Here is a 26,238-nt window from a genome sequence, read left to right as displayed (position 1 = left end):
TATTTGAAGGCTTCAATATCTGAGCTATAGGTGAGAGGATTATTCTAAGAGGGGTGGGTGAGATTCTGTGGCCTGCACTGTGCAGGGGGTCGGACGAGATGATCATAATGGTCCCTTCTGACCTTAAAGTCTATGAGCTCCCATCCATGCTGTGTGTCCCCCCCCATGCACCCCTTATCCTGCATGCACCCCCTATTCCGGGTCCCTGTCGGCTCCCCATTCATAGAACACTAGAACTGAAAGGGACCCCCCACGGCAGGACTGGCCTAGGACCAGCAGGTGCAGGGTCCTGGCCCTGGGCTCCATACCCCCCCGTTTCTCGCCCCTGCCCCCCCCCCGGCTAGTCCGATAGGCAGAATAATGCCATGGAGTCGAATGTCAGACCCTGCTGTGCCCAGACATGTGACCCTCTTGGTCATCACGGAAGCACTTCCCGCACTCGGCGCACTGATGGAGTCTCTCGCCCGTGTGGCTCCGGCAGTGGGTGCGCAGGGCTGTTTTGGTCGCGAAGCCTTTCCCGCAGGTGGGACACGGGTACGGCCACTCGCCCGTGTGGCCTCTCCGGTGGGAGGTGAGATGGGAGCTCCGGCGGAAACCCTTCCCGCAGTCCGGACATGGGTGAGGCGGTTCTGCCTCGTGGGTGGCCCTGTGGGGCAGCAGATCTGCGCTGCGGCTGAATGTCCTGCAGCTGAGATATCAGTGGGATTTCTCCGTCGCGTGGTGCTCCGGCAGGGCCGTGCTGTCCGGCCCCTCCTCCGCAAGGACCCATGCTCGGTGCGTCGGGCGTGAGCGCAAACGGAGACGTTCCCCACCCTCAGCCCTGGGCTGCTCCAAATGACCCCGCCGGTGTCTGCTCAGATTCCAGTTCTTGACGAAGCTCTTCCCGCAGTCGGCACAGACCCAGGGACCGTGGCCCGGTGCCTTTCCTGCCGCCGCCCGGCCACTCTGCTGGGGGAGATCTCCGGTTCCCAAGCCGGAGGGCCTTGCTGGAGAAATGTCTCCCACCATGGGGAGATGCTACCAGCTCCACGGGGCGCTGGGCAGCCCGGTGCTCTAGCAGCCGGGAGCCGCCACAGAAGCCTCTCTCGCGATGCTGCGTCAGGTTGAAGCTGCTGCGAAGCCTTTCCCACAGCTAGGGCACCGGTAGGGGTGCTGGCCCGAGTGGAGTCTCTGATGCCGCCGGAGGTTGGAGCTGTCCGCAAAGCCTTTCCCGCACGTGAGACACTTGTAGGGGCGCTCGCCCGAGTGGAGTCTCCGATGCCGCCGGAGGCTGGAGCTGTCCGCAAAGCCTTTCCCGCACGTGGGGCACTTGTAGGGGCGCTCGCCCGAGTGGCGCATCTGATGGGAGGCCAAGGTCGAGATCCAAGAGAAGCGTTTCTCGCAGGTTGGGCACTGGTAGGGTTTCTCCCCCGTGTGGAGCCTCTGGTGTATCTTGAGGGACCACCTCCGAGCAAAGCTTCTCCCGCAGACAGGGCACTGGCAGGGGTTCTGCCCCCAAGGGAGGCTGGCGGGGGCTGCGCTCTGATGTTGGGGAGGCGCTGAGCTCTGACGGGGGTTTTCCCCACATCTGGGGGGTGACTCCCCTGGGGGGATCCCCGCACGGAGCATCTCGTGCGAGCCCAGCCCACGTTCAGCGCCTGCCTTTCCCGTCTCCCTGTTAAAGTCTTTGAGTTTCTTGCATTTGCTCTGTCTCTCCCCAGGTGGGTTACCCCACTGCTCCTCCGACCAGCCAGCTCCCACCTGGCAAACGCTCCCCTGGGACCATCCCGCGAACATTCCCTGTGGTCCTGCCGACTCAGGGCCTCCTTGGTGGGGATTCTGCATTTCATTCTCGCTGGCCGTCCCGTCACCTGCTGGGGGAAGGAGAGACCCCAAATGTGAGTCACGTCCTGCACTCGGAATGGAGTAGCCCCAGAAAAAAGGAGGCGCTGAGCTCAGATGGGGGTTTTCCCCACATCGGTGGGGTGTCGTCTCCCCTGGGGGGATTCCTGGATGGAGCATCTTGTGAGAGCCCAGCCCACATTCAGCGCCTGCCTTTCTCGTCTCTCTGTCGGGCATCTCTGTACGGTCCAGGAGTTCTTTGAGTTTCTTGAAACATCTGTTTTCAGGAGAGAATTTCTTCTCTCTCTCCCCGGGTGGGTTTCCACACTGCTCCTCTGACCAGCCAACTCCGACCTGGCAAACGCTCTCTTGGGACCATCCCGCACACATTCCCGGTGGTCCTGCCGACTCAGGGCCTCCCTGCTGGGGATTCTTTGCCTCGTTCTCGCTGGCCGTCCCGTCACCTGCTGGGGGAAGGAGAGACCCCAAATGTGAGTCACGTCCTGCACTCGGAATGGAGCAGCCCCAGAAAAAAGGGATCTGTAAAGCTTTGTCACAGAGACAGAACCTTTTGGATCAGCTGAATCATCTCTAGCTGAACCGTCCCCAAACTCCTCCCCAGCGCTGGTAACTCGCAAGTCTGAGCATCACTACCAGGGCACGGAGGCCGGGAGCGGAGAGGGGAATAACCTTGCCAGGCTGCCCGCACAATCTGAGGTGGGAACTGCCGGTCAAGACACTGAGCTATCTGAGAGGCGTCAGAGCTGGGAAAGTTCATAAGGGCGCATGACGGACTTTGCTCCCGTCTGGTTGTTTACCTGGTTCCTCACCTGAGTTTCTGCCTCTGGGGACCTCCCTCCTCCTCTGGCTCTGGAGATGGGTGACCCACGGCTCTTCCCCTCGCTCCATGCAGGAGATCAGGTCAGGTTTAGAGATGGGGAGTCCTGCCCAGGGGGGAGAGAACAGGAGAGATCGGGGCTGGTTGCAAATTCCCAGTTTCCTACTTACACAGAAACGCCGGGATGTGAATCCCAGTTCTATGTCTGCCGGAGTGGGACCTGCAAACCGAGTCGATGGGAAACGGCCGAGGTGTCTTACCCAGTGAGGTCACCATCTCGTAGTTCTCCCTCATGACCTCCCTGTAGAGGGCTCTCTGAGCGGGGCCCAGCAGCGCCCACTCTTCCGCGCTGAAATACACAGCCACCTCCTCGAAGGTCACTCCCACCGTGGTTGCCATTTCCTTCCCCTGCCCTCCGCGAAGACGGGACGATCTGGAGCGAAATCCGGATGTTATTGTGCCCCCTGCCAGGTGAGAAGCGCCAATGGGGATCTTTCGATGGGGCCTTGAGTTGGTTTCACACTGATTTCCCCTTCACACGCTCCGTGTAGACGGAAATTCTAGACTCTGCCATTCGGACAGCGCTTGAGATGTGATTTTAAAAAAAAATACCGTCCCAAAGGTCACCTCCTCGAGCCGTACCCTGAATAAGAATCCTGGTGTGTGTAAGTCCTGAGCACGAACCGCTGGGGTCCAGCTCTTTGGATAACAGGCCATTTTAACTCGGGTATCCAGAGCTTTGGATAACAGGCCATTTTAACTCGGGTGCCTGAATACGGATTTAGAAGTCGAAGTGTAGGTGCCTGTGTTTAACGATCCCAGCTGTGGTCATGTTATTCCCTCCCAGCCCCAGCGCTGCCACCAGCATGAAATGGAGTGAAACGTTTTTAATCCCTCTCGATAACCGAGATGAAATGATGCACATTGGAGCATTTGTATTAAAAAAAATTCCTATTTCAGTAATATTTGATGTTGTACACCTTGCCAAATTATTTTAAAATAAAAATACATTTAATTTGTATAGCTGTTCTGATTATTTTGTTTTTAGTTTTAAAATAAATAGAATAGAATAGAATAGAATAGAATAGAATAGAATAGAATAGAATAGAATAGAATAGAAATTTGGTTTTACTTAACATTTTGAGTGTAATCCTTGTTCTTGTTTTTGTTATGCATAATAGTAAAAAATATGTTAAAAAATATCGGTAAAAGCCACCATTAAACCAAAAATACTAAGAAAAAAAATCCAACAAACTGAAAAGCATAACAACAACAAAAAACAAACTGGCAGCCCAAAACACTAAACATGGGCAAGCATTTATCAATTAAATCCAAATATTTATAATCAAAACCAACTTAGCATAGCAAAACAAAAAGCAAACAAAAAAAGCAACAAAGAAAAACCTCGCCAAAAATGAAAAACATCCATAAAAAAACAGAATAATGCAAAACTTACTAACCTCGATTAAAAAAAAAAACCCTACTATAAAAAAAAAACTTTGTTTTGCTGTAAGACTTTGGGAACATCCTGCCAGAACTGGAGAATTGGTCAGGACTGAGAGAGCCTCGTTCTTCCATGTGTGATCAGTCTGGTGGGCTCAGAACATTGATGGGTATGTGCATGCATGCATTAGTGTGTGCGCGCGTGTGTTAGTGTGTTCGTGCATATGCTAACTGCTTTGTCATTGCACAGTAATGACTTGCTTAACACATTTTTGCAATGGCACGATTTTTGGGGGAACATTTTTTGAACAACATGACTGTCCCCAAAATAACACATTTTCCCCAGCCGGCTGGTTGCTGGTGGCTACGCAGGGCTTCCCCCGCCTCCCTGCAAAGTGGCGCAGAGTTTACCGCACCGTTCCCCGGTGACCCTCTCTCGCCGGACGCCTTGCTCCCTCTCCTGCACTCCTGCTTGCAGGCCGGCGGCTGGGTTTCCCCATTCCCCACCACTTGAAATGCAACCCCCACCTTTTCCATTATTTTCAATGGGAAAATTGACCCCACATAACACGTTTTCACTTAACACGCTCATTTTCTGAAATGTTTCTACCGTGTCAAAGGAGGAATTACTGGAGTCTCAATAAACGTGGTATAGTGTCTTTTCCCCTTAGAACAACCCCGTGTGCTACTGATAAGCATAACACGTTTACACACTCAGCATCCATCTGTGTGGTGTTCGCAAAACTGACGCCTGAGGGAGGAAAAAATTCTGGTCGGGGGGGAACAGCGGGTAGGGATGTTCAATATCAGTTAATTGAATAGTCGAGTAACCTCATGAGTTCTGATTGGTTAGTCGACTATTCTATAGTCCCCGGGGGTGGGGCCAGAAGTCAGTGAGCTCCACCCCCACTCCAAAGGAGCTCCTCCCTCCCAGTCTAGGCCGCTACTTCTAGCAGAGGCAGCAACACAGGGTGGTAGCAGTCCCTGTCCAGGGGAGTGGTTGAGCGCCTGGTCCCAGCACAAGCTGGAACTGAACTGGGCTGCTTGGTTCCTATTGCACTTTAAATGCAGAGCTGCAGCAGAGTCCAGCACAAGCCAGAACTAAGCTGGGCTCCTGGCCAGCCTGCTAAAAAATGTACTGGCAAGGACGGGGAGGGGGAAATGCATGTAGTCTATAGCATTCACCTATAAGCTTTTGCTCATCAGTTAATCCGATACTCGACTACAATGTTACATCCCTATCAGTGCGTCTGCACAACAATCCTGTCGTCCACTCTGACCACAAAGCGACGCCAGAACAGGTATTTATGAGCCTACAGAAGGAGGCGGGTCTGACTTGGGAAGTCTCTTCCTGCCCCGCGTAAAATTTCTCGTCCAAAGTTGACGGAAGTGTTAGGCCCTAGAGAACTGGGCCTGGTGCAGGTATGTTAAGACAGATCAAGGAAAGAGGTTAACAAAGGTTTCTGGGTAGTCCCTGAGCAGAACTAAAGACATGGTTCCAGCAAGGGGGCGCTCCCTACATACTTGCTTGAGTTGCAGAAGTAAAATAAGTGAAAGGCTGCATTCCTATACCGGTTGTGATGGGAACAGCTAGTTTGAGAACTGATAAGGTGACTCCCTGTTTCTGTTCTCACCCTGATCTTAACGAACTGTCTCTGCCCTCTGTTGTTTTAACTCCCTGTCTCCTTGTTGTTTGGTACTTGCCTTCTGGACTGATAAGAAAGCTGTTGACGTATTATGAATTGCTTAAGGCCATGAAGTACAGGCAGTCCCCGGGTTACGTACAAGATAGGGACTGTAGGTTTGTTCTTAAGTTGAATTTGTACGTAAGTCGGAACTGGTACATGTTGTAGGGGAAACTCTAGCCAAACATTTCTCCAGAGCTCAGTTTTATTCTCCCACACCTCACTTCCTTCAGTCCTTTATTCTCAAGCTGAGGTGTCTGCTGAGAAAAGCCGCTCTGCGTCTCCCTGGTCTGCTGGGGGGGGGCGCTAGCTTTGCGTCTCCCTGGTCTGCTGGGGGGAAGCAGCTAGTGCGGGGTTGCCTCACCCCGTTTGTAAGTAGGGATCTGATGTAAGTCGGATCCATGTAACCCGGGGACTGCCTGTATACGCATTAACACTAGAAGCTTCAAATTAATTAAGGGGGGGCTGAGATGCTTGGGCAAATGTTTTATGACACGACGGAACGGTCTATATAATCTTACTTGTTACTGAAATCGGGGCTGGTTCACTTGGGAGACGGGCTGCTCTCTGTTGTAGTGCGCACTATTCAATAAAGAGCTTGGGATCGGATCTTGCTGGTGTTGCCTGTCTCTTTGCGGTCAGACAACGAACGGAGGCCGTCCGGGTTAAAGTCCCCGACAGAAGTGTGCCGTTTAAAGTGAAAACAGATCAAAACAATGGAAAAAGCAGCTTGTCTGCCCATCGCAGGCAAGTCCATAAGACCAGCCATATTGGGTCAGACCAAAGGTCCATCTAGCCCAGTGTCCTGTCTGCCGACAGTGGCCAGTACCAGGTGCCCCAGAGGGAGTGAACAGAACAGGGAATCATCAAGTGATCCCGCCTCTGTCACCCATTCCCAGCTTCTGACAGAGGTTAGGGGCACCATTCCCACACATCCTAGCTAATAGAATCTCCATGAATCTATCTAGTTCTTTTCTGAACCCTGTTAAAGTCCTGGCCTTCACAACATCCTCTAGCAAGGAGTTCCACAGGTTGACTGTGCGCTGCATGAAGAAATACTTCCTTTTGTTTGTTTTAAACCTGCTGCCTATTCATTTCATTTGGTCACCCCTAGTTTTTAGGTTACGGGAACAAGTAAATAATTTTTCCTTCTTCAGTTTCTCCACACCTGTCATGATTTCGTAGACCTCTATCCTATCCCCCCTTAGTCTTCTCTTTTCTAAGCTGAGAAGTCCAGTCTTTTTTATTTCTTTTCATATGGCAGCCATTCCAAACCCCTCATCCTTTTTGCTGTCCTTTCCTGAACCTTTCATGAGAACATAAGAACGGCCGTACTGGGTCAGACCCAAGGTCCATCTAGCCCAGTGTCCTGTCTGCCGACAGTGGCCAATGCCAGGTGCCCCAGAGGAAGTGACCTGAACAGGTAATGATCAAGCGATTTCTCTCCTGCCATCCATCTCCAGCCTCTGACAAACAGGCTAGAGACACCATTCCTTACCCATACTAGCTAATAGCCATTTATGGACTTAAGCTCCATGAATCTATCTAGTTCTCTTTTAAACCCTATTCTAGTCCTAGTCTTCACAACCTCCTCCGGCAAGGAGTTCCACAGATTGACTATGCGCTGTGTGAAGAAGAACTTCCTTTTATTTGTTTTAAACCTGCTGCCCATTAATTTCATTTGGTGGCCTCTAGTTCTTCTATTATGGGAACAAGTAAATAACTTTTCCTTATTCACTTTCTCCACACCACTCATGATTTTATAGACCTCTGTCCTATCCCCCCTCAGTCTCCTCTTTTCCAAGCTGAAAAGTCCCAGTCTCTTTAATCTCTCTTCATATGGGACCCGTTCCAAACCTTTCCACAGAAGGGGGGATGGGGTTTGCCTCGTGGTTGGGGGTCGCATGAGGGCATAGGCGGCGAGTTATATGGGTCTGTGGAGTTCCGGCACCAATCAGAATTCATATGCCAGCAGCTGGGGTAAACAAGCAGCTGGAAACTGATCTATGCTGGCTGCCACCCGCCCGCCCCCGTGTTTTAGCGCACTTCCTCCAGAACCTGCGCCATATCCTCCCCCAAATTCCATTGCCCCCTCTAGCCCTACACTCCCAATCATAGCCTATACTCAGGACCCTCCCACCCCAGGCTTGAGCCACCTCCCAAAGCCTGCATTGCAGACCCTCACCTGCACCCAAGCGCTGCCCCCCCCCACGTACTGCCTCTCAGATCCTGCACCCAAACTCCCTCTCAGAGCCTACCCCCTCCTCTGCCCCGGCCCAGAGCCTGCACCGAGCACCCACACCTTCCCAGAGCCCGCACCCTGCCCCCCAGTCTCCTGCCCCAGCCCACAGCTTTCACCCAGCACCCAAACTCCCTCTCAGAGCGGGGGGGGGGGGGGGGGAGGGGCGCGTGTGTGTGTGGAAGACTTTGATTGGCAAAGGGGTGCAGGCTCTGAGCCTTCTGGGCACCATCCAATGTTCTGCACAGCTCCAGCCCTGGCATGCTGGGAGCGTGTGTGTGTGTGGGGGGGTACCTTACCTCTGCAGAATTAATTCCCCTGCTCAACGGGGCTGGCATGAACTAGGTAGCTGGTACCTGCAGCCCACGTGGCCTAAAGCCCCCAGAATACCAGAGAGAGAGAGAGTCTGAGTCTGTCTGTCTCTCCTCCTCAGATCTGGTTCCCGGGGGGTGCTGGGTTGGAGGGGGTGGGGTTGCCAGATGGTTTCAACAAAAATACTGGACCCGCGTGACATGACCTCCCAATCCACATTGCATCTTAGTTAGACAATACCGGACAGTTCTATTTTCTCATTGGTATTTTCTCAATTGGTTTCCCGAACAGAAAGCTCAAATACTGGACTGTCTGGAGCAAAACCGGACACCTGGCAACTCTATGAGGCCTGGTCCTTATTTTCCCTGGAGAGCAACTTTTGGCCGGGGGAGGGGGGGGGGTGGGGGGGGGAGAGGGGGATCCATACAACAGGTGTGGGGGGCTGGATCATTGTGTGTGTGGGGGGGGGGGCTCTGAGAGCCATTGAACCAATGGCAAACCCTGTGATGGAAACAGCTGCAAGCCGGGGGGTGCACCCGCCCCCACACTTCCAGCCCCTTTGGGGGGGGCCTCCTGACTCGACCCCAGCACTTGGGGGGGGGGGGAGTCCAGCCAGGGCAGGAACCGGCGTCCCCTCCCCCTGATCCTTACCTGGATCCCCGCAGAGTCACTCTGCCCGGGGGAGCTGCAGGGATGGATCCGGGCTGGGAGTCTCCCTCCCGGCTTCTTTGCTCCGCCTGCCCCCGCTCTGTTGCCGGCAGCTCCGGGCGAGGCTCCGAGAGGGTCTCTCGGGCTCCCTCTGGAGCGCCCACGGCAGCCGCAGCCCCGGGCAGAGCTCAGCTCTCCAGCCGCTGACCCCAGGGAAGCTGCGGAGAGGGAGACGCGGCGCCGCACCAAGAACCCAGAGCCCTCTAGTGGGGACCGAGCCCTCGCCCGGCCTGCCAGGCACCGGGGGCTGGACGCTGGGAAAGCGCCCCCCCCCCAAGAAATGCCCCCTGGCTAGATGGGAGCAATTTCGGGGAGACAAGCTGCCCAGCTTCCCCCCCCCCCCAGCTCCGCAGTCAGGTCTGGGGAAGGGTCAGAGCGAAATGCAAGAGGGGCCGGTGTCTCCCAGCCAAACTCTCCCCCCACCTGCCTAAGGCTCTGAGAGAGAGTTTGGGTGGGGGTGCGGTGGGGCTCTGGGTTGGAGTTGGGGGGATAGAGCTTTTCAGGAGGGGTGCAGGCTCTGGGATGGGGCAGAGGAGGGGAGGCATGAGGCAGAAGGCTCTGGGAGGGAGTTTGGGGGCAGGTGGGGGGCCTGGGGCAGAAGGGGGCTGGGAGCAGGCTCTGGGGGGTGTTTGGGGGCTGGATGGGGGTGCGTGGGGGAGAGGGACAAGCTCTGGGAGGGAATTTGGGGGCAGGTGGGGAGCCTGGGGCAGGAGGGGGCTGGGAGCAGGCTCTAGGGGGTGTTTGGGGGCTGGAGGGAGTTTGGGGGCAGGATGGGAGTAGTTGGGGAGAGGGGCAGGCTCTAGAAAGGAGTTTGGGGGCTGGAGGGAGTTTGGAGGCAGGATGTGGGGGTAGGAGAGACAGACAAGCTCTGGGAGGGAGTTTGGGGGCTGGATGCAGGCTCAGGGTGGGAACTTGGGGGTCAGGAGGTAGCAGGGACTGGGGGAGAAGGAGTTTGGGGGCCTGGGTGCAAGCTCTGGGAGGGAGTTTGGGGGCTGGAGGGAGGGAGTTTATAAGCTTCTTTAATAAACCTGTAACTGTTTAAGCTTTAACCTGACTCCTTCAGTTGCTGTCATAGAACCAAGCACAATTTAAAAGAACTTCAGCAGGTCATAAGGGACAGGTATAGGAAGAGCTTGGGCATTTTGGATCGTGTCACTCCCAGGTGACAAATCCATTGGGGCATCTCTCAGTCTTCCCTAGACTGCTGCTGCGAAGGGATCCTCTATCTTAGTAGCTGAAATCTGAGATGTAATAAACTCTTCCTATAAACTCTGTTGGCTGCCCTCCGCGACGGGACACACACACACACACACACATCCTATAAACTCTGTTGGCTGCCCTCCGCGACGGGACACACACACACACACACACATCCTATAAACTCTGTTGGCTGCCCTCCGCGACGGGACACACACACACACACACACATCCTATAAACTCTGTTGGCTGCCCTCCGCGACGGGACACACACACACACACACACACGATTGGGGAAATCCTGAGGAGTTGTGGGTGCAGTTCTGTAAGTACAGAACTGCTTGCAAGTTAAGAAATGGGACAAAGCCTGAGTCTGTGGAAAGGAGCCACTTTCCATTTAGCAAGGAAAACAGGATCAGGCCCAGACAAGCAGGCAGGCAACAGATAGATTGAAGGCCTTGCGGTAGAACTGAGAAAAAGGCAGTAAGTACATTTACTGGAAATCTAAATCCTTAAAACAATACTTACAAGAGTAATATCTGAAACAAGGCCAGTTTTTTTATTTTTAGAGATAAGAAAGTGTTTTAAGAAAAGAAAAACCCACAGCGAATTTAACTCTGCAGAGAATGGAGAGAATTGAGCAGTTGTGCAAATGCTAAAGGGTGCAGATAGAAAAAAATGGGCCCTTTTTCCAAAGGAATGTCTGTAAATAATCCAGGCAAATTTGACTCAAATCCGTACATTTGATTATAGATCCTGCTAAAAGAACTCTAAAGGGAGAGGGTTCTATTGGAACTTAACTACCCCAATGAATAAAAAGGGGATGTAATTGTTGTACAGCTATGTAGAAATAGTGTAAGAAAAGTTCAAAGAGAATGTATGTGTATCTGTGTGTAAATATATATAGTGTAAATACATGAGGTTTTCAAGGTCCAGTAATCTTGTTTGTAGGTTTTAAAACAAATTGGTTTGGTTTATTTTCAGTAAGACCATTTCAGTCCAAGTTGTTTAATGAAAGTACAGGAAAACTGTAAGCATAAAGAAAGAGTTACACTCTATGCAAAGTTTAATGTGGCTAAGTAGTGTTGTAAACAAAGATTGCACATTTTCCTGTGACATGCCATGTATATTGTAGAAGGGATAAAAACTGCAAACAAATTAAAATGCTGTGGAGGCTTCAGAAGCCACAACAGGTTGTAATTTCCTTTGTGATGCAAATGCCCTAGCTGGCAGCACAAAGAGGCTTTGCAGGTAATAGCTAAGTTTGATCAGCAAACTACCTGAGCTCAGAAAGTTCAAACTGTAGCCCTCCAGAAAGAAAGAAAAAAAGGAGATATTGGGATTGCTATTTTAGTCCCATAGGAGGTTGGGTATACTAGAAAATGTTTAAATGTAAGCAGTCTTTTAAGAAGGCTCCCAGAGAGAAGACTGAGAAATTGGCATTTGTAAAAGATGTTACCCCTTTTGAACAAAATCTTGCAAAGGTTCGGGCATACCCCTTGGTCTGATCAAGTGTTAGCTGCTTGTCCATACAATTTCAGACCTAGAAGACAAATTGGCTAACTACTTGTGGATATATAAACCCTTGGCTCCAATGGAGAGGGAAACAGCTGCAGCTTGACTTCTATGGAAAACCTGTAATGAGGTGTTCTTCAAAATTGACTAAGTATAAGAATACAAATATGAAGCTGCAAAATGTAAAAGCCTCTGCTGCAGAAGTGGAGAGGTAGAAATGCATGTTCCTCAGTACCCAGACACAGTTAGATTCCCTTAAGGAAAGGTACTGAGAGTTAAAGCAACTCTCAGATTTTTTTTCCCCCTTAGGAATATGCTTAAGAAAAGGACCAGGAAGTATGAGGCTTAGTGAACAAGCTCACCCTCCTTACCAAATTAATAGTAGACAACCCTGTGTCATTGGGAAAAGTCATTTAGTAGGAATCAGGATGGATCATCAGAAGAAAAAAGCATTTGAAAGGGGAAGGCATAAAAGGTTTGGAGCCCTATGGGCATAGTTGAAGGAATACGGAAAGTAATACAGACATTGGAAAGTTACTAGGAATGAGGAACGTTTTCTTTGGAAGGATGAAGCAAGTGATTTAAGGGAATGTGAAGATAAAAGGTGGACTCCGTGGGAGTGTGGAAGGAATTAAGTGATGGTTGTAATATGTGAAGGGAAACCTGCTTTAAAAATGACACCTCGTTTCTTTGAAGCCTCTTAAGCACTGTGCAAACCATCTAAGCAAAGAAACAATCAAATGTAAACATTTGTCTACGGACACTTTTGTTAAATCTGCAAAGGAAAATTAGGGATTCTATTGAAACTTAATTGGTTAACTGCATAAAAGAATGAGCTCTATATATCTTGTAGCTCTATTTTTTGGTTTTCCAATGAACTAGTTTTATTTTGTTTTGGATAATGTCCTCTTGCTTAAAATTGCAAACAGACAAGGCACAAATTGGTTAGTGCTTCTGTTGGGCATTCAACTCTTAAGGTTAAATTTAACTTTCTAGAAACCAAATGATTATTTTAGAAATTCAAGCTTTGAAACTTCACTGTCTCTTTTCAAGGCTGAGTTGATAACACTTTTGGCTTGCTTTCAAATCCAATGTTATATGTGAATACAGGCTGCCTGGCTATTTCAAAGGAAAGTGGACAGGGAAGGCTGCGGCAGTCTCAGCAGACACATCCGCTGCACCCCTGACCACAAACATAGAGGCTGTGTCTACACTGGCCCCTTCTTCGGAATAGCCATGCTAATTTAGAACTTTGGAATAGGGAAATGCGCGGGGGATTTAAATATCCCCCGCGGGATTTAAATAAACATGGCCGCCGCTTTTTTTCCGGCTTGAGGAAAAGCCAGAAAAGAGCGTCCAGACTGGCGCGATCCTCCGGAATAAAGCCCTATTTCGGAGGATCTCTTATTCCTACTTTCAAGGGCTTTATTCCGGAGGATCGCGCCAGTCTGGAAGCTCTTTTCCGGCTTTTCCCCAAGCCGGAAAAAAAGCGGCGGCCATGTTTATTTAAATCCCGCGGGGGATATTTAAATCCCCCGCGCATTTCCCTATTCCAAAGTTCTAAATTAGCATGGCTATTCCGAAGAAGGGGCCAGTGTAGACACAGCCAGAGGGAACAGCTCAGCTTGCAGAGCTGGCAGCAATCAAACTAGCTTGTGAGGCAGGTGCCAGTACCATCTACACTGACTCCTATGCTGTATGGGCTGGAGCCACCCAGTGGATAACTAACTGAAAGAATAATAACTGGAAAATAGGAGGAAAGCCTGTTCGGAGATTGAAATATTGGAAAGGGATATACCAGCATGCAACCCAACATGCATTGAGCATAGGCCATGTGGCAGCTCACCAAAAGAATAACACCCCGACTGCACGGCTAAATAACCTAGCAGATGCAGCAGCACAAATTTTTGCTGCCCAGGTGGATTGGGAACGCCTGTACATTTGGCTACGTGAAACCTTGGGACACACAGGAAGCGATGAGCTGGTGCGGCAGGCACATGCCAGGGGTGGCCTATCACCCACCAACAAGCCAGAGATCTGGTACAAGCTTGCACCCTATGTGCTGAACTCAGGAAACATATAACAGAAGGACAACAGTTTGCCAGACGAAGAGATGGAAAAGTACTATGGGCAACCTGGCAAGTAGATTATATTGGTCCACTACCCGCCAGTAAGCAAGGGTGAAAGTATGTTTTAACTGGAGTGGAATTGTTTCAGGAGTTGGGTTTGCTTACCTGACTCGAGTGGCAACAGGATTATCTACAGTCATGGGACTAAACCGCTTAATAGCCCTTGTCCCAACACCCCAGTTTGGGAACGCAAACCCACGTACTGCACTCCTCTAAAGGAAAAGGAGTCACTGCAGACACTGGGCTGACACCAATAACCATTACTGAGGCTTGGATTGTATCCAAAACCGGAGAACCTTATGGTTTATTCCAGGAAACTGAGGCAATAGCCCTGAATAGTGCTCCAGTGGGATGAATCCCTTCCAATGCTGGTGTGGATCTGGGAAACCACTATGATCTTTTGGACATATATACCGCTTGCTGTTATAGCGCTTGCAATCGCTGTTGTTAGTTATAGTCTGAATTATGAAGAAAAAACCCCTAAGCTGAAGCAAGACATGGTTCTCCAACTCGCCATGGTCTTCTTCCTCATCCCAACTGCTACTGCTGTACCAGAACACCTTACTTGACTCCTCTACTGGACCGGGAATCGAGTTCATCCCTCTCAGCCCAAATGACTGGTGGAACAAGTGTGACATCTTCCGATGGGGACCAGTGTGGTTTGATGACAGCGACTACCACAATCCTCTAAATAACTCTGGGGGGAGACAAGGGAAGTGGCAACGAACGGTATGGGGTAAGACATGCTGTAACTAAGAATGTAAACAACTCATGGCTAAATTGGTTAGCCAACAGCTAGAACTTTCCTTAACTCCTTTCCTACACTCTGTTATGACCACTGTTTTAATTGTTTTGATTGTTGTACTCCTTTTCTGCCCAACCCTATGTATTGTGCAATGCCTAGTTAATGTAGCTATCTCTTGTGTTCACATTCGATATACAGCACTAGGAAAGGACCCTAGTCAAGTCCTAGATCCTGAACCCTCTAATCAGGCCACTGGGTACTTTTAGATTCCTCCAAGGTGGACAAGAGGTGCTGGCAAACCACCATCTTGCATTTCCGGGACGTGGTGTGTCGTATCAGGGGGTGGAATGTAGCCAGACAACCCCCCTCCCCGCCCCATCGCATCAATCTCTGAGATGTCTGTATACAGGGCAGAGAAGGAGCAATAAAAATCAGCATAGCCATTAAGCTTTGATCTGCTTTGATGCGAGATCAGGATATGCGGGCTTCTCTGACCCTGAGTAAGCTGAAAATATAGATATGAGGAGAGAACGATTAAGGCAATAAGCTGACCTCGAGGCTGCCGGAACTGCCCTGGCTGGCACCCATGTTGATACGATCACACACAGACGTCCCTGGGAGAGGAATCTCCCACTGAGAAAAAAAAAAGAGGACTGTGTAGCACTTTAAAGACTAACAAGATGGTTTAATAGGTGATGAGCTTTCGTGGGCCAGACCCACTTCCTCATCACCTATTAAACCATCTTGTTAGTCTTTAAAGTGCTACACAGTCCTGTTTTTTGTTTCAGCTGCACCAGACTAACACGGCTACATTTCTTCCACTATTCCACTGAGAAAAGAATGCCCAGTACTTCCAATGTAGTTATCTCTCTTACAAGTGTAAATTAAGTTCACAACTCCCTTGTAAGAACTGGTGTCACAAAAGACAGACCAGCACCATTTGGCATCACAGATAAGAAAGAGAAATACGTGACCCCATCGGTAAAAAGACGGGTCCAGCAGCGCACTCACTTTGAGTGTCAATCTACCATCTACCTGCTAGTCGGATTAGGTGTTTGACCTCCCGAGGTTCCACGGGGATGCCCACCTCGTATTCGTCTTTCCTAGGAATTGAGGGACCAGCCCTGGCTTGACCCGCTGGAGTCGAGAGGCACAGAAGGGGGTAAAAATTGTACCGGGATGTGTCCTTTGTCTTAAGTGTACACATAGACTTAGAGCTCTTTAAAGATTAAGCTGTCACTTGGTACCATTATTTCTATTTTCTCTCTTTATTTTCTTTATAACCATTTTTAAGATCTGTATTTGCTAGCAGTTAAGAAATAGAGCAATAGCCATTGTAACCATATGATTTATAAGCTTCTTTAATAAACCTGGGTATGTCTACACTACCCCGCTAGTTCGAACTAGGAGGGTAATGTAGGCATACCGCACTTGCAAATGAAGCCCGGGATTTGAATTTCCCGGGCTTCATTTGCATAAGCAGGGCGCCGCCATTTTTAAAACCCCGCTGGTTCGAACCCCGTGCAGCGCGGCTACACGGGGCATGAACTAGGTAGTTCGAACTAGGCTTCCTAGTTCGAACTACCGTTACTCCTCATTTCACGGCGCCCTGCTTATGCAAATGAAGCCCGGGAAATTCAAATCCCGGGCTTCATTTGCAAGTGCGGTATGCCTACATTACCCTCCTAGTTCGAACTGTTTAAGCTTTAACCGGACTCCTTCAGTTGCTGTAACAGAACCAAGCACAATTTAAAAGAACTTCAGCCGGTCATAAGGGACAGGTATAGGAAGAGCTTGGGTGTTTTGGATCGTGTCACTCCCAGGTGACAAATCCGTTGCGGCATCTCTCAGTCTTCCCTAGACTGCCCGCTGCGCAGGGATCCTGTATCCTAGCAGCTGAAATCTGAGATGTAATAAGCTCTTCCTGTAAACTCTGGGGTGTCTGTCAGCCTGTTGGCTGCCCTCCGCGACGGGACCCCGGTCCTAGCGGTAAAGTTACGGACGTTAAACCTTTTCTCGGTAACACACACACACACACACACACACACACACACACACTGCCCTGACCGTCGGCTGACAGGGGGGCTGTAGCATCAACAGACCCATAGCCAGATCCGACTGGCGTGTAATGATTCTAGCTGCTTTGGGTGGTTTGGGTATCACATTTCCCAAAGAAGGCTTGGCCAACGTGGGTTGTTCTTGGTTTCTAATTCCGATGGATCACACCCCTGTTTGTTTTGACTCAGGGAAGTGGCCCAGTGATGCTGTTACCTCAAGCTAGGTCAACTGGGGAATTAGCGGCCACCTCTCTGGCAGTTTCTCACATTACGCAGGATCCGGGGGTGCCTGGATGTTGGCGTAGAAGGAGTAGTCAGGAAAAGTCCTCAGGGATCTTTTTGTCCTGCTCACGGAAGGTGACAGTGGGGGAAATGTAGGGGGAAGGGCAGAACAATATGTACAGCGGGTGTCCTTAGTGGTTGGAACATTTTTTCAACAGGGGGTGTTGAAAGCCAGTGGTCCCCAACTTTTTAACCCTTCCCCCCTTACTCCTGTCCATACCCCTCCATCCACCAATACTAGAGCAGGGCCAGGACTCTGGGTGGGGGACACAGGCAGGGGTAAGGGAGCCAAGGCTAGAATCAAGGTTCCCTCGTATCTTTTCCATCCGTGTGTGGAATAATTTTATGTGCACCAAGGCCTGTGTGAATGTGCACCACCGGGAGAAATGCAAACCTAGCTGGGGGTAGTCTGCTAATCAGCTGGTCAGCATTTGACTCTTTCCTGAGCAGTCGCACAAGCACCCAGGTTACAGGGAACAGTGGCCGGCACCCTGCATATGGGGCCAAGAGCAGAGCCCTCAGAATAAAGCCTGTGGGGCCAAGGATACCATGTACAGGACCATAAACTAGGGACGTTAATGGGTAACTACTTCACTGGTTACCCAGTAAACATCACCCTGAGCGGAGCAAAGCCCCTTTTCCACCCACGGCTCATCGCAGGCGGAGAGCTGCTGGCTCTGTGGGCCCCATGTGGAGCCAGAAGCAGCTGGGTTGGAGCAGCCCCACCCCCACCTGCCCCCATTTAATCACTCAATGGGTCAAATTTAATTTAGCGAATTAAATGGGATTTGACATCCCTCCTGTAGACAGGGCCCTGGGCCTGGGGCAGGTGGCTGCCAGGCGCTAAGCCCCCTGGGAATGAGGCTAGGAGGAGTGCGCCAGGCACAGTGGGGCTGAGAACAGAGCTCCGGGCACGGGTCTAGTGGCAGCCGGGGCTGTGAACAGAGCCCTGGGTGTGTGTCCTGCGGACAGGACCCCTGGTGCGGGGCTAGGAGTACCGGGCACAGGATTGGCAGCTGACTCCTGCACCCTACCCCCTCCCACTCTGAGCCACCCATGTTCCCAACCCTGAATCCGCACACCCCAGCCTTCCACCCTGAGCCCTTCCTCTTACCCCCAACCCTGACTCCTGTACACCCATATCCTCCTGCTCTGAGTCCCTCATACCCCCATTGACTCCTGCACCCCCATACCCTCCTGCTCTTATACCCTCCACATTCCCAGCCCCCTGCTCTGAGTCCCTCATGCCCCCCACTGGCTCCTGTACCCCCATATCCTCCTGCTCTGAGCCCCCCACATTCCCAGCCCTCTGCTCTGAGTCCCTCATACCTCCCACTGATTCCTGCACCCCAGATCCTCCTGCTCTGAGCCCCCCACACTCCCAGCTCCCTGCCCCGAGTCCCTCATACCCCCCAAACCTGACTCTCGGACCCCCACGTCCCCTGGACTCCCACAAACTGCACCCCTCTTCCCTGAGCCCCTCATGCACCCCAACCCCCTGCCTTGACTCCCCCAGTGCCTTGCCGAGTCCCTCATACCCCCCACTGACTCCTGCACCCCCCCCACATCTCCCTGCCCTGAGCTCCCCCCCCCCCAACTCCCAGCTCTCTGCCCCGACTCCCCACACTCCAGCCGTCTGCCCTGAGCCCTTCCTCCCCCCGGCCCCCATTCTTGACCCCGGCAAACCCCCCAGCCCCAAATCCCAGCAGGGTGCAGAAGCGGCGGGGGGAGGGGGGAGCTGCAGCCCCTCGAGTTCCCGGATCTATGTGGGGAGGGGGGCGTCAAGCCAAGGAGCCAAACTGCCCATGCTGGGAACCGCTTGGAGCCGGGGGCGGGAGCGTGGGAAGAAGCTGGGGGCGGGAGCGTGGGAAGAAGCTGGGGAGGGGGGGGGGCGCCTGTCTCTCCGGGGCTGTCCCCACTAGAGGGCCCTGCTCGGGGCTGGCCGCCTGCAGGGCTCTGGCCCGGCCCCCCGCCTCTCCTACGAGAGCGGATCCAGGGGGCTGAACTTCCCAGGTTAGCAGCGGCGGCTTCCGCAGCGCCCGGCCAGCCCCGCTCCCTGCGCGCCCGGGCCGGCTGGGGAGCGCTCGCCGCAGCCCGCAGGTACCCGGAGCCCCGCGGGGGGGAGGGCGCTGGAGCAGAGCCTGGCCGGCGTGGGAACCGCTAAGCCCCCCCCCCCCCCAGCTCCTCCTGTCTCTGCTCCCCGGGATCTGCTGTGGCCCCCGATCTCCCCCCCCCCCCCATTCTCCCAAGAGAGCGGGGAGGAGAAGAAATTGGAAGGGGCAGTAAGCGGGGAGGGAGGCTCCCAGCCCTGCCCGGATACATCCCTGCACCCCCCCCCCCCCATTCCTGCAGCTCTGGGCTCCCTACGCTCCTACGCTCAGGATTGAAGCCAAGCGCCTGTGACATCAGTGGGGGATGTTGGCCTGGCCCCCAGGAGATCTGGCCCTGTCAGGACAGGATAACAGGCAACCCTGGGGCTTGGGAGAGCTTTTTTTTGGGGGGGGGGCAACATGGGCTTTCCGGGGAGTAAAGGGGGCAGCTAGGGATTGCCCCATGCCAAGGCACCGCCAGATAGGGTTGCCAGATGGTTTCAACAAAAATACCAGACACACTTGCCATGACTTCACAATCGACATTCCGTCTTAGACAATACCAGACACACCTGACATGACATCACAATCGACATTCCATCTTAGACAATACCAGACACACCTGACATGACATCACAATCGACATTCCATCTTAGACAATACCAGACACACCTGACATGACATCACAATCGACACTCCGTCTTAGACAATACCAGACACACCTGACATGACATCACAATCGACACTCCATCTTAGACAATACCAGACACACCTGACATGACATCACAATCGACACTCCGTCTTAGACAATACCAGACACACCTGACATGACATCACAATCGACATTCCGTCTTAGTTAGACAATACCAGACACACCTGACATGACATCACAATCGACATTCCATCTTAGACAATACCAGACACACTTGACATGACATCACAATCGACACTCCATCTTAGTTAGACAATACCAGACACACCTGACATGACATCACAATCAACATTCCATCTTAGACAATACCAGACACACTTGACATGACATCACAATCGACATTCCGTCTTAGACAATACCAGACACACTTGACATGACATCACAATCGACACTCCATCTTAGTTAGACAATACCAGACACACCTGACATGACATCACCATCGACATTCCATCTTAGACAATACCAGACACACTTGACATGACATCACAATCGACATTCCATCTTAGTTAGACAATACCAGACACACCTGACATGACATCACAATCAACATTCCATCTTAGACAATACCAGACACACCTGACATGACATCACAATCAACATTCCATCTTAGACAATACCAGACACACTTGACATGACATCACAATCGACATTCCATCTTAGTTAGACAATACAGGACAGTTCTATTTTCTCAATTGGTTTCCTGAACAGAAAGCTCAAATACTGGACTGTCTGGTTCAAAACCAGACACCTGGCAACCCTACCACCGGGCTGGGGTGGCGCTGCCCTGGGGGACAGTGTCCGGGGCAGACCCCCAAAGCGGACCCTTAGATCCTACGCTTGGCTGGCGTTTGGTTCAGCTACCCAGGTCCCGGGGGGGAGTGAGGGCTGCTGGGTTTGCATCGTGATAAAGTGACGGGGCGTTTTCCCAGCCTGGCCCACGCCACCTGTGGGGTGCAAGCCTGGGGTAAGGGGTTCGGGGTGCAATATGCACTCCGGGCCCTTCTGCAGCTTCCTCAGTCTCCCTGCTCAATTGCACAGGGAGACTGATCCCACAGTTGTGGGGGCAAACTTCCTGGGACTTACCTGGGGTAAAAGCCAGCCAAGGGGGTGAAATTTCCCTTTCTGCAAGATGAGGAACAGCCCCCCAAAGCACTCGGTTTTGTTAAGGACAAGGAGGCAATCCTGGGACATAAGATGCCCATAACGATGTATGGGATTTGGGGGGAGGCCGGGATCAGCAGGCGCTGAGCCAGGCTCTTTCATTCTTCCAGGTGCTTGAACGGAGCCAGCTGCGGTTTCTCCATGGAGAAGTGGGTCTTCCTAGATCCTCGGCAGAGGGCGCTGTACAGAGATGTCATGCAGGAGAGCTACGAGACCCTGATGTCCCTCAGTAAGGAACCGTAGGCTGCTGGTTCGCGGGAGATAGACCAGCCCCGAGGTTGCCCCGGGCTTCCCGCAGCAGCTTCCTTGGGCTGATGCTACACTTCAAAGGCAGAGGTTCCCTGATGGGCTAACCGAGTAGTCGATGCATATTGCGTTCGATTAGCCAATTGATCGAAATGTAACATCCCTAGATTGGATGGCCTTTCAGACAGCCCTGCATGGTTGGAATGAGCCTTATTTCAATGACTGGTTTGGAATGGACCTTCCTTGCTAGCTTTGAATGTGCCACACACAAGGTCTTGGACGGGTAGACTGTGATACTGAGTCTTTGTCCTTCTATAGGCTTAATGGGCTGGCCTGAAAATCTGTGTCCTAACGCTGGAGTCACAGTTGTTTGTTGGCACTGCAGTTCCTAGGCTGGGCTTTGGTTTGCAAGGAGAAGCAGGTTCCGTTACCAGCGCTTCCCGACTCCGCCAGCTTGCACAGAACCACAGCGGGAATGCGCAGATTAGAGAAATGGGTTGAACTAGCGGGTAGGGCTTTGGGCTAGGATTGAAAAGCACCCGGTATTTTCCCAGCCCGGCCGCAGCCTCCCTGTGCGACCACGGGCAAGTCACTACATCTCTCCGGCCTCAGTTTCCCTATCTGTAAAGTAGCCATCATAAGCCTGTCTGTTTATGAGACAGTACCAGGAGAGACAGACCGGGGGGAGTGTGATGGGATGGAAGGTGGCTGATGCAGCGTGTTACGGCGGCCACCCGGCAAACGGCTTGACAAACCCTGATCTCTCCCCTGTTGTGTCCCCCTCCCCGTGTGCAGAATATCCCATCCCGAAACCGGACGTGATCTCCCGGCTGGAGCACGGGGAAGAGCCGTGGGTCCCGGGTCTGCAGGCCTCCGGGGCAGGGGACTCCCCGAGAGGCGCTAGGCCAGGTGAGGCAACAGGTGAGGCAACCTGTCGTCAGGAGCTGGGTTTCCCCAAAGAAGTCCCGTGGGCCCCCCCTCCCAGTTGCGCCACAGCATCTCGGGGCCCCAAAGTTCCAGGACCCGGCTCCCAGCACGCGTGGCCAGAACCTGAAAATCAGACCCACGGAAAAGGGGGAGGGGGTGTGACTTGGCGGGGGGAGAAGGGGAGGGCGGAGGAAGGACACATGGAGCCTCCTGAGAAACTACCAGCCCCGCTGGAGTTCTCTGTACATAGAGCTGCTGGTTTGACGCTGCCGTGGCCCCTTCTAGCATCACTGCCTGGGCTCTTCTCTGCCCATGAGAACCTACAACCGGCCACATCTCGCCCAGGGTCCTGTCTGCTGACAGTAGCCAAGGCCAGGTGCCCCAGAGGGAGGGAACAGAACAGGGATCCCTCTCCTGTCACCCATTTCCAGAGACACAGAGACTCGGGACACCGTCCCTACCCTCCTGGCTAATAGCCACTGATGGACCTAACCTCCACGCATCTCTTGCGCTCTTTTTGGAGCCCTGTCAAAGTTCTAGCCTTCACCACATCCTCTGGGAACGAGTTCCGGAAGTTGCCTGGGCGCTGAGTGAAGAAAAACCGTCCTTTTGTTTTGTTTTAAGCCTGCTGCCTGTTCATTTCATTGGGTGACCCCCCTCGCTCTTATATTGTGGGAACAAGTCAATCATTGTCCTTAGTCACTTTCTCCACACCTGTCAGGATTTTCCATCCCCCCTTAGTCTCCTCTTTCCTAAGCTGAAAAGTCCAAGTCCATCTTCCCAATGGCCCCCGGGGGCTTCTCCGGGCATTCCCGGCACAGGGAAAGGGGGGCACACGGAGCCCTTGGAAGGGTGGGAATGGAGGTAGGGGGAGGTAGGGTTGCATTGGAGGTGGAGAGAGGCTGGGGGGCCGCTGGTGTGAGCAGGGGATCTCGACCAACAAAGACCGTGGCCCTCCAGTCATCTTGTGGCGGAGGGCGCTGTCTCTGCTTGGCCCCCCTGCCTACTGTCTACTTGCTGAGGCAGGAGGGGGAAGCAGGATGGGTCCCCTCTTTTCTCCTCTCTCGGGAAGGACTTGGCGGGGGAGGGAGAAGGGGATTTGGCTCCAGATTTCGTTCTTGGTGTGAGGCCAGAAGGAACCATCCTTTGTAGCGTCCACTCAAGGACCGCTTACCTTCCCCTTTCCCCAGGCACATGGCACGGCTAACGGCTGGACTCTCTCCTTACCAGGGACAGCGAGCGGGACCGAGGACAAGGCACCCCGGCAAGGAGATCCCGAGACAGCCTCCTCGGGAAGCGGCCGGGGCCAGGGGTCCCGCCAAGGGGGCAAAGCCGGCAGGTCCAGAGGCCCGGCGGGGAAGAGACGAGGCAGAGATGCTCCCGTCAACGGATGTCTCAATAAGGTCCGGGAGGCGGCAGCCCACCGGAGAGGCCGCCGGGGTGGGGGCCCAGAAGCCGGGCTCGAGGTGGAGGGTGGCACGGGAGATGAGCCCCATCCGTGCCCGGAGTGCGGGGAGAACTTCACGGCGCGCTCCGCTCTCCTGACCCATCAGAAATCCCACACGCCGCCGGGCTCCTACCCGTGCCCGGCCTGCGAGGAGAGCTTCATCGAGAGAGCTGCCCTGCTGGCTCACCAGAGATCCCACGCCGGGCAGGAGCCCGGCCCGCGGCGCCGGCCCCAGGCCCCCGGCGGGAAGCGGTACCGCTGCGCCGAGTGCGGGGAGCGCTTCCGGGTCAGCTCCCACCTGGCCACCCACCTGCGCCTCCACACCGGGATCAAGCCCTTCCAGTGCTCCGACTGCGGGAAGGGCTTCGACTGGAGCTCGCACTACGCCCGGCACCGGCGGCTGCACACGGGCGAGCGGCCCTTCCAGTGCGCCGACTGCGGGAAGTGCTTCGGGCGCAGCTCCCACCTCTACCGGCACCAGCGGGCCCACGCCGGCGGGAAGCCCTTGGAGTGCCCGGACTGCGGCAAGGCCTTCAACAGCAGCACCTTCTTCCTCAAGCACCGGCGGGCCCACGCTGCCCCCCAGCAGCCGCACCGCTGCCCCGAGTGCGGGGAGAGCTTCCCCCGCAGCGCCGCCCTGGCCCGGCACCGCCGGAGCCACCGGGGTGAGAAACCCTTCCGGTGCGGGGACTGCGGGAAGGGCTTCGCCTGGAGCTCCCACCTGGAGCGGCACCGGCGCGTCCACACCGGCGAGCGGCCTCACGCCTGCGGGGAGTGCGGGGAGGCCTTCAGCCAGAGCGCCCACCTGGTGAAACACAAGCGGGTGCACACGGGCGAGAAGCCGTACGCCTGCTCGGACTGCGGGAAGAGCTTTGGGGACAGCTCGGCGCTGGCCAAACACCGGGCGTGCCACGCGGCCGGGGAGAGACGCCGCCGGGCTGCCAATCGCCCGGCGGCAGCAAGGCCCTACACGTGCGGCGCGTGTGGGAAAAGCTTCGCACGGAGCCCAGCACTGGTGAGACACCAGAAGAACCACTCGGAGAGACAGCCGGAGGGTGCGGGGAGCTCAGCCCAGGAGAACTCCCGGCACCCCTGCCCCGACTGCGGGAAAAACTTCCCTCGAGCCTCCCAGCTGGAGAGGCACCGGCGCCTCCTTCACACGGTGGGTCAGCACCGCCAGGGTGACCGACCCTTCCGGTGCGGGGACTGCGGGAAGGGCTTCTCCTGGAGCTCCCACCTGGAGCGGCACCGGCGCGTCCACACCGGCGAGCGGCCTGATGCCTGCGGGGAGGCCGTCAGCCAGCGCGCCCAGCTGGCGAAACACAAGCAGGTGCACACAGCCCGGCGGAAGAGCTCCAGGGACCGTCCGGCACTGGCCACGCCCCGGGAGGGCGGAGAGGAGGTGTCCCACCGCTGCGGCGACTGTGGGAAAAGTTTCCACTGCCTCGCCGACCTTGACCAGCATCGGCCTTCCCACGCGGCGGAGAAACCCCACCGGTGCGGGGATTGCGGGAAAAGCTTCAGCCAGGCACCAGCGCTGGCTCGGCACCGGCGGCTCCACGCTGCGGGCGGGAAACCCTTCCACTGTACCGACTGCGGGAAGGGGTTTGCTTGGAGCTCCCACTGGGAGCGGCACCGGCGCGTGCACACCGGCGAAAAACCTTTCCAGTGCGCTGACTGCGGGAAATGCTTCGGGCGCAGCTCCCACCTCTACCGGCACCAGCGGAACCATCCCAGAGAGAAACCCTCCTGCCCCGGGGCTGAGTAAAGGAGGAACCCGGACACCGGGGCGGGACCCTCATGAGACAACAAGGAAACCAAGCCCAGAACCCTCCTTCCAAGGGCTCGGCTGAGGGGGAAGGAATCTGCCAGGGACAAGAGTTCACCTGGGAGAAGAGACCCTTTGAGTTCCACCCGTATTGGGCGTCGGAGAATCGTCCGCGGCTGAGAAATCCAATCCGCATGCTCACCGAGGATGATGCTCCTCTGTCGCGTGGGTTCGGCTGAGGCTGATGAGTGATCTTGGAGAGTTGTCCTCAAGTGGGATGGGAAGTGACAGGGGAAGGGAGAGAGATGGGAGGTGCTGCCACTTTCCATTCCCCCCGTCAGCCGCTGACGTCCACACTCAGAAACTCCCTCCCCCACCCTTGTCTCTATTTCCCCTCCCCCCGGCAAGCGTCGGGGCCCTCACCCGCTCCTCCGTGGTTCAGCGAGAGGATGAAACAGAGACTCGAGAGGGAAACAACCCAAGGCCCAGCGGTGGTCTCAGAGGCGACGCTGGGTGAAAGCGGGGAGGCTCCAGAGGAGAGAGGGACTAAGCCACAAAGGTCAAAAAAGGAGAACCCCTGCCGATGTGAGGCAGAACGGACCTGTGGGACTCACTGCTGCAGGAGAAGGGTGCATTTTGAGATGGTTTCCTGCAAGTGCTCAACAGGCAAAGGGCTCTGAGTCGCCAGAGCAATCGGGGATGGGTGCCACATTTACATTGTCACCCATTAGTCGGGTTACCAGGTGGCTTCAAAAAATAATACCGGACACACTTGATCTCAGATGGGGGAGGAGGTGGGGAGGGGAGGCGGAACTGGCCAGCAGGAAGCAGGGCTGGTGGGTGTGGCAGTTAGGGGCAGCGAGGCTGGCCGGGGGAGATTGGGAGGGGAGGGGGAAGAACCAGCCGGTGGGAAGCC

The 26,238-nt window shown here is 54.1% G+C and overlaps 2 protein-coding genes across 4 annotated transcripts in view; one reads left to right on the top strand and one right to left on the bottom strand.

Moving 5' to 3' along the window:
* The window catches only part of LOC102444043 (uncharacterized), a 66,322-nt gene extending 40,142 nt beyond the window's left edge, over positions 1 to 26,180 (top strand). The window contains exons 6-9 of the mRNA XM_089771466.1: positions 18,924 to 19,071; positions 21,045 to 21,163; positions 21,976 to 22,101; positions 23,338 to 26,180. Of these exons, the coding sequence (XP_089627592.1) occupies positions 18,924 to 19,071; positions 21,045 to 21,163; positions 21,976 to 22,101; positions 23,338 to 25,322 (2,378 nt within the window). The 3' untranslated portion in view covers positions 25,323 to 26,180. The remainder of the gene's footprint in view (positions 1 to 18,923; positions 19,072 to 21,044; positions 21,164 to 21,975; positions 22,102 to 23,337) is intronic.
* LOC142823093 (uncharacterized) lies at positions 463 to 3,880 on the bottom strand. Of its 3 annotated transcripts, none has more exons than XM_089770831.1 (3): positions 2,920 to 3,880; positions 2,640 to 2,765; positions 463 to 2,288 (listed from the first exon to the last, which is right to left on the bottom strand). In XM_089770831.1, exons 1-3 carry the CDS (start codon positions 3,056 to 3,058, stop codon positions 1,099 to 1,101), a joined length of 1,455 nt encoding a protein of 484 aa, XP_089626957.1. In that variant the 5' UTR covers positions 3,059 to 3,880; the 3' UTR covers positions 463 to 1,098. The 3 variants fall into 3 exon arrangements, with proteins under 3 accessions (XP_089626957.1, XP_089626958.1, XP_075769499.2); XM_089770832.1 differs by having other exon boundaries at positions 2,652 to 2,765; XM_075913384.2 differs by having other exon boundaries at positions 463 to 2,285; positions 2,652 to 2,765.
* Positions 26,181 to 26,238: the final 58 nt, after the last annotated feature.

Source organism: Pelodiscus sinensis, chromosome 19 (genome assembly GCF_052426305.1).
Source record: "Pelodiscus sinensis isolate ZL-2025 chromosome 19, ASM5242630v1, whole genome shotgun sequence".
NCBI classification, from domain to species: Eukaryota; Metazoa; Chordata; order Testudines; family Trionychidae; genus Pelodiscus; species Pelodiscus sinensis.
This window is presented reverse-complemented; position numbering and strand designations above follow the sequence as displayed.

Coding starts and splice junctions, on each gene's coding strand:
- LOC142823093 (XM_089770831.1), bottom strand. CDS start 3,058: ATGGCAACCACGGTGGGAGTGACCTTCGAGGAGGTGGCTGTGTATTTC. Junction 2,766..2,919: donor CGAGATGGTGACCTCACTGG/GTAAGACACCTC, acceptor CCCCCTGGGCAG/GACTCCCCATCTCTAAACCT. Junction 2,289..2,639: donor AAACTCAGGTGAGGAACCAG/GTAAACAACCAG, acceptor TCCTTCCCCCAG/CAGGTGACGGGACGGCCAGC.